Source organism: Lissotriton helveticus, chromosome 1_2, assembly GCF_964261635.1.
Source record: "Lissotriton helveticus chromosome 1_2, aLisHel1.1, whole genome shotgun sequence".
In the NCBI taxonomy this organism is placed as follows: domain Eukaryota; kingdom Metazoa; phylum Chordata; class Amphibia; order Caudata; family Salamandridae; genus Lissotriton; species Lissotriton helveticus.
The window spans coordinates 165,106,122-165,122,973 of record NC_136058.1 but is presented as its reverse complement, the minus strand read 5'-3'; the positions used below and the strand labels follow the sequence as shown (position 1 = coordinate 165,122,973).

Below are 16,852 nucleotides of genomic sequence, written 5' to 3'. Positions count from 1 at the left end.
CCAAGGTTTAGCTCAGAAAGAGGGGTAGCAGCCCATTGTTTTTATTTCTCAGTGTCTCTTCAGACACTTCGCATTTCACTGCCCGCATTGTTCTAGTAAATATCTCTTTAGCGTGCTCATATGTTTAAGGAGTTTTAATGCTAGCTCATTAGTACTGTGATGCTGGCATTCTTATTTGAAAATCTATCACACTACATCTTTTCGTCACCCACTGGGCTGTTTAACCTTTAAATGACTGCCTACAAGAAAAACAGACAAAGTCAGGAACCTAATTTTAATTGGCAGTATGACATAATTAGGGCAATAGGACTGGGTGAGCACTGCACACTCCTGCATTTGTAAATCTGATCTGGTGAACATCTATGCCAGTCTTTGGAAACACATTTAACCATTCTAGTATACATTTATGGAAGTGGAAGAATCCCACTTGAAGTCTTCTTTATCCTCTCAATAATTATTTATGTTCTGCATGCTGTTCAGCTTTGCCCAATGGCACAAAAGAGAGCCAGTAGTACCTAGCGTTAGATTTGTACTCGCTGTACATCCTCCAGCACAAATTCCTATGTGCAGAAAACACAACAAACTTCAGACATGTAAAATACACAATGTAGGGTAAAGCCTACATTACAAAAAATATTTCAGCCAATATTCACACCACATACCTCCAATACACACCACATATTCCCACATCATACGACAAAATTTCATAGCACATCACATAATTCAACTTCCCAATACACAACACACAATAAATCCTATATAATTAACTTTATGACTCACAATCTAACAATACATCATTCAATTACACTTAATACTATGTAATTACTATCCACACAATTCTACAGCACACCATGCAATATATTTCCACTACAGAACTCCACATCACACAATTCCATAACACACAATTCCACTACAAATCATTCCAATACAACCCATCTCTCCCTTGCACTACCATCAACCCTATCATCTCTCTACAACACACCCACTGCCCTTCTCATCACTCCCTCTCCCTCACAATGCCTCTACCCCCTCTCATCCAGCAATCCCAATGCCCCCCTCATCCCTCCCTTACTCCCTATCTCCTTTCTATACTGCCTGTTCACACATGCCGCCTTCCTATACCTTCTTAGGTGATGTATGACATAACGCATGCTTTCACCACACATGCTTTTACATCGCAAGTTTTACAACGCATGCCTTTACAACGCATAGCGCTTTGGAGTGCTGGATAGTGAATAGTTTAATTTACTATTCCAACTCCAGTCCCCGTGGATAGTAGGGAAGGTGTTGGATAGTAAATTAAATCTATTCCCTATCCTAGATCGCCCCCCAGCGCAATGCGTTGTAATGGTTTGCGTTGTAAAAGTTGCGATGTAAAAGCATTGCGTGGTAAAAGTTGCGTTGTAAAGGATGTTTCCCCTTCTCAGGCTGTGCACTAGTCCACCTTTCACCTCCACCGCGTGGGTGCCGCTTCCAATCCTCTATCTCTCCCTCTCTGTCATGCTATCTCTCACCACTCTCTCTCTCACGCACTCTTCCTGCCTCTCTCATATGGTTCACTTATGGTCTTCAAGCACAATATCTTCCCTGTGCCTTTTCAGTGTCTTCGCCTTCGATCCCACGCTTTCCTCATCTTCTTACGGTGTCGTTTATGTATATAGCCACTCCCTCCTCTTCCTCTCTTTCACACACACTCTTTCCGCTCCTTTAACTGGAGTTCATTCACCACTCTGTGTACAAATTACCTATCTCTTTCGGTCTTCTGGTCTATAAATTCTCTGCACCTCTCACCCCTAACTATTCATCATGCCACAAAATTCCACTATGCACACAACACAACACACAAAACCACCCCAAACAATTCCACAACTAACAATTTCAATCCAACACACATAATTCCACTCCACACCATATACTTCAACAACATTCCAAGCAAAAGCACATGGGTAAAAGGCATTATCATTTACAACACCAATAGCTCTAACTCTCACAAATGTGAGACCTATTGCATTGCAAATGCTTGTTGTCATTTGTTTCCCCGCACAGAGCAGTGCCTAACTACTGGTATCTCTCTACTTTGTGCTTTTGTGTTCGTGTCTGGTCACTACTTTTTAGGTCTCGGCTAAGCGCGCGGAAGCGTGTTCTCGCCGAGAACCTATTGTTGCCGTGTCTGCTTCCCAGGATACAATCCTGGCCGCGCGCATCGCCTTGGAGGCGATTTGAAACTGGCAAGCGCCGCGCTCGCCGTGGCTGTCTCCTGGGAAGCGCAAACATACACAGGCACACCTCCCCCTGCACGCATGCGCACACACACACACACAAGCGCACATACACGCACGCACACAGAGACACTCCCTTCCCCCCCCCACCGTCGCACACAGAGACACACACACAGGAGCGCACATACACGCACACATACAGAGACACCCCCGCCGCTGTGTCTCTCTCACACACACACACACACACACACACACACACACACGCCACACACACGCCACACACACGCCACACACACGCCCCCCCAAGGCCCACTTACCGCCAATCCGGGGTTCTGTCGCCTCCGCGGGGCTCTCCCTCAGGCATGGGAGCCCCGCGTAACCACTGCTCCTCGGACCAGGAACTCCGTGGGCGCGGGCTTCGCGCACAAGACGGAAGTCCCGCCCCCACGCTAGGTTTCGTTTTCGAGTGCGCGCGCACTTAACTTTAATTTTTTTTTTACCATAGCCAGCAGAGAAGAAAGGCACACGTCACACTATACAGTTTCGTGGTGAATACCAGGTGCGTGAGAAATTTAATTTCAATAAAGTTATGTTCGCAGTACGGTTACACCTTCATAAACAAACAGCAAATGGCGAGTCACACCTGCAGGCAACACGCGTCAGACATAGTGCACTAGATACATAACACACATGCTTTGGACACACGATCCTTCCCACTAGACACACAGCTTAGTTATCTGGCTTCACAACAGAGAGCCTTCAAGTCCAATGGCAACGCTCTAACGGACATGATTTAGACTGCACAGCTATCTCTCAGGTTAGCCAGGTTTTACCTACACCACTCCAGCTCATACGAGGCACTGTGTTCCAGTTGTGGGCTGTTACTTGAACATCAATTACATCCTCAGTTCTGTAGCCTCGTTTGCTTTAATAGCATTAATTTAATTATAAAAGGTTAAATACCCTGATTAGTAGAGGGAAAATCTCAGCTGTGATATTGTGTCCTGGGTTACATGGAACCATATAGACATATAGCCGTTAGGTTTTAGAGAGGAGAGTTATAGCTCATGTTTCACGAAGGCCCTTAGGGCAGGCTACAGCGTCCCACATGAGACACATAACTTGGCTTTAGACAGCAGCGCTGTCTCACAAGTTACACAAATTGTACACGGGTTTGCTTTAGACAGAACTATCCCTCAGGTGAAACTGAACATAAAAGCTTTGGCAAGAGATAGCATATCTAACAGGGACCAGGTACACTTACTGGGCCAGGTCTTAGCCGCACTACTCTCAGTTGACACCAAACTTAAAAGCTCATTCTTCAGACAGCAGAATTAGCTTAAAGGCTTTGCTATCAGATAACAGTTATCTCTTTTGTTAAGGACGTCTAACAGCATAAAGCCTGAATCTCAGGCTAGAGCTATTCAAATGTGAAATTGGAAAATTCTAAGCACTTTGCACGATTGATTAAACCTAATATAAATAGGTTAAGTAATTTGCTCAGGATCACACTGACTGTCAGCAAGAAGCTGGGAACTCCACACTTGAAACCCAGCAGCTCATTTGCCTGTTCACTCTTTCCTCCACCTTGGCCATCCAAAAATGTATAGTGCATACAGAGAGTTAACTTTGGTTACTTGGATTACTTAGTTTTAAGACATGCAGAAAAACTGGATTTTGCATAGCACATTAAAGCTAAGCTTTCATACGATCTCATCTTTCATCCTGAATCTCAATTTTTGTTCTCCCTTCCTTTATCTCTCCTCTTTCACTCTAAACGTTATTGTCTTTCTTGCAAATTCCAACTCTGTGCTATAATAGAGAAACTGAGGTAATACGTCATACAGTCATGTACATTTGGACTAACATTACAAAATCAATGTTACGGCACTGATTTCCACATGTAACCCATAATGCAAGCCTTGCTTTTAGCAGTCATGTGCTGAGAATTCCATGCAGTATTACAGGATCCAGGAATACTGCTGTGCTGTAACACTACACCACTATTATAACCTTTTGAGTCAAAAGTGGATGACTGGGCAACTTCTAATAGGGGTCGAAGTTTGCCACATTCCCCTAAAAGAAGCACATTCCTTACCCTACTGACGTCCCATTTCCAGAAACCTATTGAGCCTCCTATGGATATCTCTGGCCCATTTGGAAGTTATCTCGGACCACGAAAAGCGTTGTGGTGCCATGCTAATGGGCGATTGTACACTACATGCATGGTGAATAACAATGACAACAGCTCAGTTATTTTTGCATGGTCCTTAAGGATGCATTTATCATCAAATCATATAGCAGTCTTTTTAGGTCAAGCCTGGGCAGTGCATGCACTGCTTTGCGAGGCATGCTGTATTCAGGTATGGACTTGAAGCTCCTCCCATTTTCAGCCCATCTTTTCAATTGGCTCCTGTTACTCTCCTTTCTAAATGGTTGTTTTTTTAATCATGCCTAGGTTTAGTAGTTAGTCCCACTCTAGTACCGCCTTGTCTATGTTTGTAACCTCCCCTGAGGACTGGAACTTTTATTTGTGTTATTGCTCGGTATGTTTTATTTAGTCTGTGAACACTATTTTCTTGAATGATTTCTCCTATTCCACCTACGACAGGTTTTCCTGTAATACAGCATGGCGCCAGCATGGCGCCAGCTTTTATATTTTCTTAGTATTGGAGGATGTATCATATTTACAGCCTGCACCTTTTAATTGATATTTACATTTTTGGGCAGCGCTGTCCGTTTTAACTATAGTGGCTGCACTCCTTTCTTTCTTTACTTTGCTAGCGCGTTCTACTTTAACTATAGCGGCTGCGCTCCTTCCTTAACTTACGTTGTCAGCGTGGGCCGCTTTGACAATAGCGGTCCCACTCCTTTTTAGGTCGAGGCTACCGTCGCACTGCGAAGCAGTCCCCGACACTGTACAGCGAGGAACTTCCCTATTAAAGAGACAGTGCTCGCGCGCACGCATCTGTGTCGGAACATTTGGGATAATCTGCAGAGCCGCTGTTGTTGACAGTGTCGCACAGCTTTCTGCCGGCTTTCATTGCCTTTCCTTTGTTGTACCGTAGAAATGACGGGCGCAGGCGCGATATCGTCAGGCCGCCACAGCTCCCCCTGCTGCGATATGCACAGTCTCTGTCTGTCTGTGTGCGCGTGGGTGGCTCTGTCTGTGTGCGCGTGGGTGGCTCTGTCTGTGTGCGCGTGGGTGGCTCTGTCTGTGTGCGCGTGGGTGGCTCTGTCTGTGTGTGCGTGGGTGGCTCTGTCTGTCTATGTGTGCGTGGGTGGCTGTCTGGGTCTGTGTGTGCGTGGGTGGCTCTGTCTGGGTCTGTGTGTGCGTGGGTGGCTCTGTCTGTGTGTGCGTGGGTGGCTCTGTCTGTGTGTAGGTGGCTCTGTGTGGGTGGCTCTATGTGAATGACTGTGTGGGTGGCTCTGTATGTGTGTGTGGGTGGCTTTGTGTGGGCGGCTCTGTATGTGTGTGGGTGGCTTTGTGTGGGCGGCTCTGTGTGGGTGCAAATGCAATAGGTCTCGCATTTGCGAGCGATTAAGCTATTGCCATTGTAAATGACAAAGTCATTTATTTATGTTTTCAAAACAAAAACATAAATAAAAATAATGTCATGAGCAATGCCAATGGCTCTAACTTTAACAATGCCGAGACCATTGCATTGTAAATGCTTGTTTTCTTTGATTCCTGCTTGCCTTGTCGAAGTTTCCCTTTTGATGGGTTCTTCGTAGGAGCTTGAAGGCAAGGTGAATAACCTTTTGTATTTTTTTTTTTTGTTATGTCATATTGTGCGCATGTGCTTGTTTTTGTAATGCCATTATTTATTACAGTTATTTAATCAGTGATTGTGTTCATGCATATTAAAGACTGTTTCTCTACCGCACATCCACGACTTATTTGCATCTCCTCCATGCCTTGCTCACCAAAGCTGCCTCCTAGTTTCAGGGGAACTTGGCAAAAGGTCAGGAAATTCCTGCACAAATTATTTAAATGCCAGCTTTATAGCTGCAGTATCTGTAAGTGCAACGACTGTTCTGCGGGCGGCTTCCTTTTTAAATGGATAGCCTTGTTTTGCTCTGTTGTGTTGATGGCTTTTACATCAAAACAAGTTCAGCCGACTTGCTGCGAGTGCCATTGTAAACGGGGCTGTAAAACATGTTCTTATTTCATTGCTTTAGACGGCGCTGAAAAAACGTGGCTGCGCAACACAATGAACGTCAAGGGGGATGGTAATGAATTCTTGAATACTAGAAACAGCTGCTATGCTGTCACCATTATTACAGATATACGTCAAACTTCCTTGTATTTTGCGGCGTTATGTTTTATATATTATTGATACTTTGGAAATTGACATTGTTTCAGTTCTATAAATCCATTTGTTTACCACAATGTTATCGTTCCGATCTTTTGTCAGACCTTTTTAATGGACAATGCTATCCACCGAAAATGTAATCGCTGTAGGAAGCTGGCTCTGTATATACTATACCAAAGTGTGCACAGAGTCCAGGGAGTCCCCAGAGGTATACCGGAGGCTAAATTAGATAATCACTAACTGCTCTATTTATAGTAGTGCGGTCGAGCAGTTAGGCTTATTAGGAGAATGTGTTAAGTATTTATAGTATTCACTGAATCAAGGCTGAAGGCGCACACTCAAGAGACAGAATCCAGACCAATTAGATAATATAAAATGGTATACTTATATTTTGTAGAACCAAGCAGGACTTGGCACAGGCAAGTAAGAAATACTTTCAAAATGAAAGATGTACACGGAAGTGGATTGTATTGGAATAGATTACAGATTTGTGTTACTTTTGAAACAGTTTAAAATACAATAAAATTACTTTTGATTACTCTAGGATTACTTTTCAGTTACTTTCAGTATGTTAGGTGATATGCTGAGATATCCACTGGAGGTTGACACTTACCGAGAAGTACGACAATTCTTAAGTTGAAGCTTGGTTACTTTCTTTTCATACAAAATAGCAGGTCAACACATGTTTAGTAACAAAATTCGTATCATGGGTTTGTATGGGAAAGAGAGGATTAATGGTTCTCAGGTAAGTAAACGGCTTACGAGCAGGAGATTTTGGGGTTAGGGCCAAGGTTCCCCATGGTCCAGTTAGGCACTCAAATTGCACCACCAGCGACACTAGTGCTGCCGGATGCAGAGTGCAGGGGCCCGATGCTAGCCAATAGGGCTAGGGGGGGCTTCGGATGAGGGTTGCTCACGAGCAGGCCACTCAGTTTTGGGGGGCCAAGCTCCCAGGGTTACGGTCAGGGCAAAGGGGATCCCAGATTAGTACCAAGCCCACACCACTAGCGGTGCATTGGCAGACGGGTGCAGGGTGCTGGGGAGGTGTCAGGAGCCCAAAGCAATCCTATTGAGGTTCCCGGTTTTGGATTTTGGCTGCAGTCTTACTCCAGGAAGTCTCTGGGAGGAACCAACAGCTGGGCAGGTAAGTTGGGGGGCTCAGGGACGTGAGTGCCACCTCGTCCGCTACTCCAGGATGCAGGGCAGCAGGATGCAGTTGTCTTTTGAGGTCAGATTTCACCTTGCTGGGCCACTCGCGGTTGGAGGCGGGGGGTCCGTGCAGAGGCTGCAGGTGACTTCGGGTGTTCCTACGAGGGGTCAAACCATGGTGGACTGACTCTGGAGTGCTGGGGACCTCGCTGGGACTGGTGGGCCACTTGGACTCCGTCTGTAGATGACTGGGACAGTGGTTGTTCCTGGTGTTGAGTGTCTTCATCCTCAGCAGGCTCAGAATCTGTCTTGGGAGTTTCCTTTGAACAGAGCTGCTGCTCACAGGAGATCCATGTCTTTGTTGAAGGCAGTCGGTCATCCCAGGAGTTCTGGAGGTCGCTGGCTGCAGGTCAAGTCTACTTTTGGCGCAGGCTCTCTGAAAACTGCAGATGGGCCAGTAGGGCTGGGGCCAAGTCATTTCTTTTCTACAGTCTCCTCTGTTGTGCGATGACTTCCGTCCTTCTACGTAGGTTGCAATAATCTACTGGGGTGTGCAGGTCTGGACCAATAGGTCTCTTCCTTGGGGTGAGTACACCCACTATTGTGCCCCCCTCCAGTGGGAGGGGGTATGAGCCTCTCTCTAATTGGCTGGGTCCCCTCATCTTCAAGATGGAGGGGACTAAGCTGTGTGCTTCACCTCGCCTCCCCCACCTAAGGGATGGGGTTGGCAAAGGCGGGCACACCACTCTTTCTCACTTGGTTTTCCTGTATATTCTCCTGCCCCAAGTGGGTGTCCGAACCAATGGGAGCTAGATTCTGGGGGCTGCAAAATGCAGAGACCGCTTACAAAGGCAGAAGGCCTTTGAAGCTTCCTCTACGTGGACACAACCCTTCCTGGGGGAGGAGGCATGACCCCTCTGCCCAGGATAGGCTTTGTTTCTGGACCCAGGCAGCAGAGGCTCTCTACCCAGGGGTCCAGAAACCTGTCTGGTGGTGGCAAATGGTGGGCAGCCATTCAGGAACCACACCAGGGCTGGTCAATTTTTAGCGGGCATCTCTAAGATGATCCATGAATGCATTTTACATTAAATCCCACACTGGCATCAGTGTGGGTTTTATGTGCTGAGATGTTTGCTACCAAACTTACCAGTTTGTATTAAAGCCATTATGGAGCTCTGGAGTTCGTAATGGCCAACTCTCAGACCATATACTCTTTATGGCTTTACTACACTTACAATGTCTAAGACTGGACTTGCACACTGTAGGGGCATTGGGCTCACGCCACTTGTGCACCCTGCTAGAGGGGTGACTTACCTAGGCCTTAGGCAGTGGGTTGCAGGCATGGCATACAGGGACGTGTGCCATGTCGACTCTTCACTTTTCTCTGCGCTAAAATACGCAGCCTGCAATGGAAGGGTGTGGGTTTCAGGTACAGAGCCTTAAGGGTGGCACAATATGTGCTGCAGTCCTTAGGTGGCACAACAGTTGCTGCAGCCCTTCGAGTCCTTCCCTGGTCACAGTGCCCTTGGTACCCATGGTACCTTTTTTTAAGGGGTTTACCTGTGGCCAGAGATGTGCCAAATGTTGCTAAAAAGGTACAGTCTTGCGAAAGATCACAGTCCCTGGGAGCCTGATTGGCAGGGACCAGGGGCGCATCAAGTCAGTTTGCATCAGATATCATGCAAAAAGTGGGGGTTAACAATGCAAAACAAGCATTTGCAATGCAATGGGTCTCGCATTAGGAAAGTTTGAGCTATTGGTATTGTAAATGGCAAAGTTTTTATTTGTTTTTTTTTTAAATAGCTAAATTAATAGCTTTGTCATTTACAATGCCAATAGTTATAACTTTCGCAAATGTGATACCTATAGCATTTGTAATGCAATATGTTTTGTATTTACATGACTTAGATGGCATCCCAGAAGCGCAACGGATCTCTTAATCCAGTGTGTTTCCTTGCGTGATAGTGTGGTGTTCATGTCAATGCCTGTCAATGGTTGAATGCATTCAAGTATATCATTAAGATAACGTCATGACGAGGCAGTACTTGTAAATGGCGCACTATCACAGGGCTTGACACTTTGTTGCACTATAGATTGCAGTTGTATAATCGACCTCTGAAAGGCATACATACAGCTGTCAGACGAAGGTTCTGAACCCACTGAACTATCTTACTGGCCTGGTCATTCCAAGCACCCGAGGATGGCAGAAAGGAGGCGGAAGGGGAGAAGGGAAATACAGGACGAAGGAATGTCAGAGGGGAGGGGAGGTCAGTCTGGCATGGCGTCAGTCGGAATAAAGCAGCGACACGTGCAGTTTGCTCCCAGTAAAAGCTTGGCGGATTTAACCCCTTTCCTCGGGACCACAGCATCTCACAAATCTCGCAGCGATAAAGAGTGGGCGCCTTTGAATCTAGAAGGCCGTGGAAACGCAGAGAAGCTGAAGGATGCGCTGCCTGTGTGGGCTGGCAGCAACATGAAGCAGACAATGTATCTTAGGCGAATCGACTGCAGCGCTGCTTTTTTATGCATTAAAGAAAAGTGAAAAGGGATTGTTTCTCCAGAGCTAAAGATCACAGCTCCACAGTCCCCCGTGCTCAAAAGGTGCCTCGGCCAAGCGGCCCCAACACGTCACATCAATTGCCTCTTCCGTTTGGTAAAGCGTCTATTATGGTGCGCGCAGTAAACAAGAGCCTCAAAGACAGCTCATATGGCTAATGCACCTGCTACGAGGCTCTGTAGGCAAGCCGTTCGTCACAGGTCTATCACAATCCTAAGGCAACTCCGTAAATTAATGGACTTGCAGCAGAGATGGATTCAGTAAATTAATGGACTTTTCATTGATTAATGAATCCGGCCGGGGCGGCCCGGCCGGCCGGCCTCCCTACCTCGTTACCAAAAGCTCACCGCGTCAAATTAAAGCTGTCCTGAAAAGGAGGAGGGGAAAAAATAATATTCACAAGATGAAAAACAAGCCGTGAGCGTGCACTCTCCCGAACTTCCGGTCTTGGGATGTGCACGCTCACGGCAGTCGTGGGGCGGGACTTCCGACTTTGCGAGAAGCCCGTGCCCACAGAGTGGATGGCAGCAGAAGTAAGGAGAGGCGGTTGAGGCGGTAAGTGGGGCTTGGCACCTGTGTGTGAGCGTGTGTGTATGCAGTGTGTGTGTGCGATGGCGGCGGCGGGGGGAGGGTCTTTGTATGTGGGCTGTGTATGTGTGTGAGCGTGCGTGTGTGTATGTGTATTGGAGTCTGTGTGTATGCGTGTGTGACTGTGGGGGGGGAGGGGGTTGCCTGTCTGGGTGCCTGCGTGTCTGCGTGTCTGTGTAAGTGCGTGTGTGTGTCTGTGTGCATGCATGCACGTTAGGCTGGGAGTATGGGAGGGAAGTGCACGGCGTGGCGCAGGACGTGTACAAGCTCGTACACCCTCTTGTCCTCCTTCCCCCCAGACTGATCGCTATACGTCTCCAGCTGGACACATGCATCCGCTTGCGGATGCATTGCCAGCGAGACCCAAAAAGGACACTTTCCTACAGCCAGTGATCTTCAGCAAGGACAAGAAGATTTGGCAAATCAAAAAAGTCAACAAATGCATTTCAATGGCGGGGCCTATTGGTTTTGCCAATGCTTGTTTTATTTAGCTGCATCAGGACAGTTAAAATGTTTTTTCTACTTATGAGATAGTGTTAATGATTTATTGAAGATGAACAAGGATAATGTGACAACATATATATATTTTTTACCTTTACATTTACATTTACCTCTGCAAGGCTGTGATGTATAAATAGATGCAATGCACTGGCTCAAAGGAAGTAGCCATAAAGACAAGGTTGTAGTGGGCTCAGTTCTAGCGATGGACATAAAGACAATTCTCAGCTTTCTACAAGCAGAGTATAAAGCCCCGCAAGGTTTTAGTTGCTTGAGGAGGACGCGTTTATCTCCAGTGAGCACTGTGCCTCTTAGCGGAGTGCCCTACTCATGAACCCTGAACATATGTTACTCAGCAGGTGCGCTCACCATTTCTGATTTAAGGAAATGTATTATGTATTTTAAATTTGACTTTTCTAGGCGATTGGCTGAAAATTAAATGCAGGTTTTTAATGAAATGTTTGGTAATGTTTGCTCACATAATACTTGCCCTTGCTTATATTTGGCTTATTTTCGCTAGAGTAGACTTGCATCTTTTATAGTCTGTTAGTGTACCCTAAATCCTAGTAAAAATATATCATCGTAATGGTCTTTACTCCCCAGACCAACGTAAGAATTCTTACATATCAGAGTGTACCCTACTGAGTGTCAGGGAAGTTTGACTTAGTCTCCGTACTGTCCATCTGTGCATACTACGCTCACAGAAAGGTTGGCGAGACCCCTGTACATTTTTCTTCTTCTGTGAATCCAAAGCCTAGGCAGACAGCTCCAATAGCCCGGAGAAATGTGATACAACATAGTCTGAGGTGGGGCACTCCCGCAGCTAAGTTCTTCGTTTCTCTGACAACGGGTCCATTGCCATAGCTAAGTAGTCTGAGAGGTTGTATTAAAACATAATTGTTTCAGATTTTGTGATTTGAAAATATTTAATGTGAAGTTCACAAGAATGTATCACAGTGAATTTACTATCACAAATGCCAATGGAAATATTGAGCTTTTAAAAATGTAACTAATTCCATATATTTTTGTTCCTAAAGGTGTCTGGTGAAGCAAATCAAACTCAAATTGCAGAAGCGTTGAGGCGCTACAGTGAACGGTCGTTTTTTGTGAGAGAAGCGCTGTTCCATCTTTTCAGTCTAACACATGTCATGGACAAAGCAAACCCTGAAATGTTAAAGGTCAGATAACACTTGATGTATGGTCCTCTTTTTCTCCACAGGAATCTATATTTGCTATAGTTGTTTAACTCTTTAGAGTTTTTCTGCATCTTATTGATGAATTAGTGTGGAGCAAAATCCCTTTGTAAATAATTTGGGAATCGATATCCAGATCACCTAATCTGTTTGGCACTGAGTGTTTGACCAGATGTCCTAATTAATATAATTTGCTCTTTCTGTAGGAGCAATAATCATCCCCCTAAAATGATCTTTTTTTCTGGTTTCATGTGAGCAATTATTTCCTCTGCAAAGCTCTGCCACTGGCCTCAAAGAAGGTCAAAGGAGACTTAGTGCTGGATGCAGCCCACATACCTTGACAGGGCCATGAATATCTGTTTGTATATTTCTGGCTAAAGAAGGGACTGCCCCTCAGTTATCCATATCACTGTAAGAAAGTTCTTAACAAATGGATCAGTGCTGGAATTTCTTGTCTGTGTCTTTCTATCTGTATCTATCTATTTGTCTGTATCTGTCTGTATGTATCTATCTATTTATTATCTTTTGCAATCATAAAGTCATTCCTTCCCAGTCATCTGCTATGTGAAGTGTTATCATTACCAGTGCGTTGTTCCGCCACATGAATGGAGGCTGAACCCCTCTGTCTCTAAGTAGATCTATAACCGCCATTACCGTCTTAGACCATTTGGGTCCAGGTCACCTTGGGGTATGACTTTCTCGTGAAACTAGTCGAACATTTCTTAGTGTGTCTAACCCTCAGTGTTGTAACACTGTTTTACAACTCCATGAAAACCTATCTCTGAATAGGCTTTTAGCTACGTAAATCAAATGTTTGTCACTCCTTTGCTGTGCTTGGAACATAAATCTTGAAGATATGCAGGAAACAATTCTCCTTTCTGAGAAGAATTGGAAACTTCACCAACTTTTCCTTTATTTGCTGAACATAAAAGCTTTCTTCCTGGAGAACTTGTATTACGCTCAAGTACTGGTTTTGTTCCGTTCTTGACAGATCTGTATCCTGTCACCAACTGGCTGAACCGCGAACTCTCTCTAATGGCAGTAATCTGGAGATTTGCACTGTGAAACGTTACTGCATTTGCATGTTCATTCTAAATGCCAGGTCCCCATTGTTGCACTTATGCACACCCTCAAAATGTCCCTCTGTACCAGCAAGTAGTGTGACTTGTACTGTGCTTCTTTTGCAGTCTGTGTTCATGTGAGCCTTTTTTGATATTTGTATGATGTCTTTTCCTTCATGCTCTTTCGTGGGCTCAGACAGCTTGTTTGTTCCTACTCCCCAGTGTTACACTATGCACATGGTGCCAACAGCAGCTTTCCAATATAACCTCTGTCTCTTTATTGGAATAATAATGTGGTGGATGTCTGCACTTTTCTTGCCTTCATTAACATGAGATCCCTGGGAACTGCTGGGTGTGAATGCAAAATAGGGTACATTGATCTTTATAGATTCTGAATTCATCTGGAAGAAGTGAGAAAGTACAGACAGGCTTTTGACCACTGGGTGCAGTACATTCTTGTTTTCTGCTAGTTAGATAGCAAGACATCCCTCGCCAAGGTACCCTTACATGGAGCGAGTGATGACTACCTGCATTTGTAAGTGATGCGAGTAACCCCAGGTAAAAGCAAAAGTACCTCGTCAAAATTAGTTTTTTTTCTGTAGTATGAACATCTTATTCCAGCCTGACTCTGTTGTCATGGTTCAGGGTATGTGTGTGAAATGACTGGGAGTGCAGGTCCCTTTGAGGATGAAACAGTCTTTTGTTCTGGAGACTCCGTTGCTCAGTTGAGCTAAGCACATCTCTTTATTTGGGTGCACAGACCCAAAGCTACAATTTTACTGAGGAATTAAGCCAGTGGTGGCTGGTGACATTTGAAATTGGTGAGGCGCAAATGTTCAGGATGAGTGGCCAGTTGCGAGCGAGTGTAGCAGGTGAGCCCTACTGCCATAAGGGATGTTCGGGGAGAGGGTTCACCCCCCTGGAAAATTTCGAGAAAAGAATGGGCTAATGGTGCATTTTCAAGCAAATTTGTGAAAGCAGAAGTGATAAAGCAATTGTGAAAGTGTAGTTATGCCATCAATAAAGAGATTTCTTATGATAATGATGTAGGTAGCTACTCATTCAGTATAACCAGAGAACTTTATAACGGAGTTTGAGATAACAATGCATCTTATAAAAGCATATCGCCATAATTAACATAATTAAACAGTAAATGTCTTTATGCCCTATTGTAACATTTGGCAGCGAAGGTCCATCGTCCACGTCACAGCTCCCATGTGCAAAGACTCGTCTCACAAATCAGTGGCCTGGTTTCTCCTTTGCCTCTGATGAATATGCGGGATAGCGTCTGAAACAATCATTCATTGGCCTTCGAGCGGTGCTCAGCGCCTTAAGGTCAATGTGCCTCAGAAGCTGTCTGTTCTGCCCAGTCACACCTCCTGCAGCCTCAGGGGCAGTGCATACTCAAGAGTATTTCATACTGCCAAATGGCCAGCAGTAACAGCCAGAGATAAGCCACAGTTTCATATTTCCTTAAAAATACCCCTGCTGGTGATTGCTATTAGAAGGCATATGAAAGATACGCCAGTCTAGTTTGTGCAACACATAGTTACCTGAATAATTTAGGAAAATTCTAAACTCGTCTCGCATACGCCTCGTCATTTGTGAATGAGGTAACCAGTGTGACCCAAGGTTGACCTGTCTTATGTTTTATAGGTTAAGTAATTCACAGCACACACAAAATGACTCCCCATTCCGCTGCCTACAGCTGAATCCTTGCGCACGTGTGAACAACAGGGCAGTTCAGTGAAGAGGTACAATCTGGGTACTCCGAGACATGCCTGCTTTATACTAGTCCAGTACCGCCCTGGATTTGATGAGTGCCTTTTGATCAGAACAATCTAGTAAAAGATGGCCCTCTTCCCCCATTACTTCTGCTTTTACCTCTGTTGTTGCATTGATTGGTCCGATGTATCAATAAACAATGGGTTCTCTGTCATCATATGTATGCTAATGTGTTTCCTCCTGCGTCATAAGGATCCTAAAAATATATTTCAAGTCTCATCACCAGGTAGCATCCATCAGACACCTACAGGCTTGGGACAGTATCAGTCACCAAAACTAAACACCGATCACTAATATATTTTAACCTTGGGTTCACCAGGAAGCAGATCAATAGCCACGTCTGCTTTAGAGCCTCGGGCTGCTGTGCTCTTAGCACCTCTTATGGCCACCTACAAACTAGCGTCTTGAGCCAGAGGAGGTCTGGGGGACTTTCATATACATCGTATCACAATATTATTTGTATTCAGATTGGAACAGATGAAATCCGCTTCAGGGAGAGTTGTACCACTAAGTTGAGAGAAGGACCTCGTGTAATTGAACCCTGTAAACGCTGACCTCTCTCGGCACTGGGAAATGCCTGTGCAGCAAAGTATGACCCATAAAATCATAACGTGGAAAATACATAACTCAAAACACAGGAGGGGGGGGGGGGTCACGAGGGGAAGGGGGTTGCCGGTCCGCACCACCTCCGCTCCCCTTGGCGCCTTCACCAACCGAGTGAATTGACCACCCCTCTCAGCCAATCCTGGCTCTGCTGCAGCGCCGGGATTGGCTTGGGGCACAGGTTACTCTTCGCCCACCGCATGCCCATTAGGAGACCGAGGGGCTCCTAATGGGCATGCGCAAGCCAGTGCAAACACAAGTGAGCATGACTGGGCACGGGCTAAAAAGTTCACCCTCCGTCCCCACTCATGCGCACTTGTGCTGCTGCCTGTTGCCCCTGGTCACCATCTGACAATCATGTCAGTCAACATGATGGCAGACCGCCCCCTCCACCCCCCCTCCCCTCAGGGCAGTCTGACGTCATGCTGACTGACATGATTGTCAGTTCTCCCTCGGCGTCTTTGAACTTAAGTAAACTGATTCCGTTTACTTAAGTTCAGAAACGCCGAGGGAGCTGCGGGCGATGGTGCTATGCCCCAATGGACGAACCGCGCCTGATATATTTCAAGTCTCATCACCAGGTAGCATCCATCAGACACCTACATGCTTGGGACAGTATCAGTCACCAAAACTAAACACCGCCCATCTCTCTCCTTCAGGGTGTGATTTTGCGAGCCTTTGTACTAAAACATACATACAGGCTTCCTCCCCGGGCGTAGGTCAGAGGACCAAATATCATTTCATTGTGGTGACTGGAAACCTATGGAGGCGAGTCCAGTTTCTCTTATGTGCAGTCTATTGCAGATTCATAGTGATTAGGTAAGCCTGTCTCATCAATCTTCACGATCATTAGGTGGAGGGCCTAAAACTTGGAATTCAGGGC

General features: G+C 45.6%; 1 protein-coding gene across 1 annotated transcript in view; it reads left to right on the top strand.

Moving 5' to 3' along the window:
* The window catches only part of ZYG11B (zyg-11 family member B, cell cycle regulator), a 291,659-nt gene that overhangs the window by 86,846 nt on the left and 187,961 nt on the right, over positions 1-16,852 (top strand). The window contains exon 4 of the mRNA XM_078670550.1: positions 12,365-12,505. Within this exon, the coding sequence (XP_078526676.1) occupies positions 12,365-12,505 (141 nt within the window). The remainder of the gene's footprint in view (positions 1-12,364; positions 12,506-16,852) is intronic.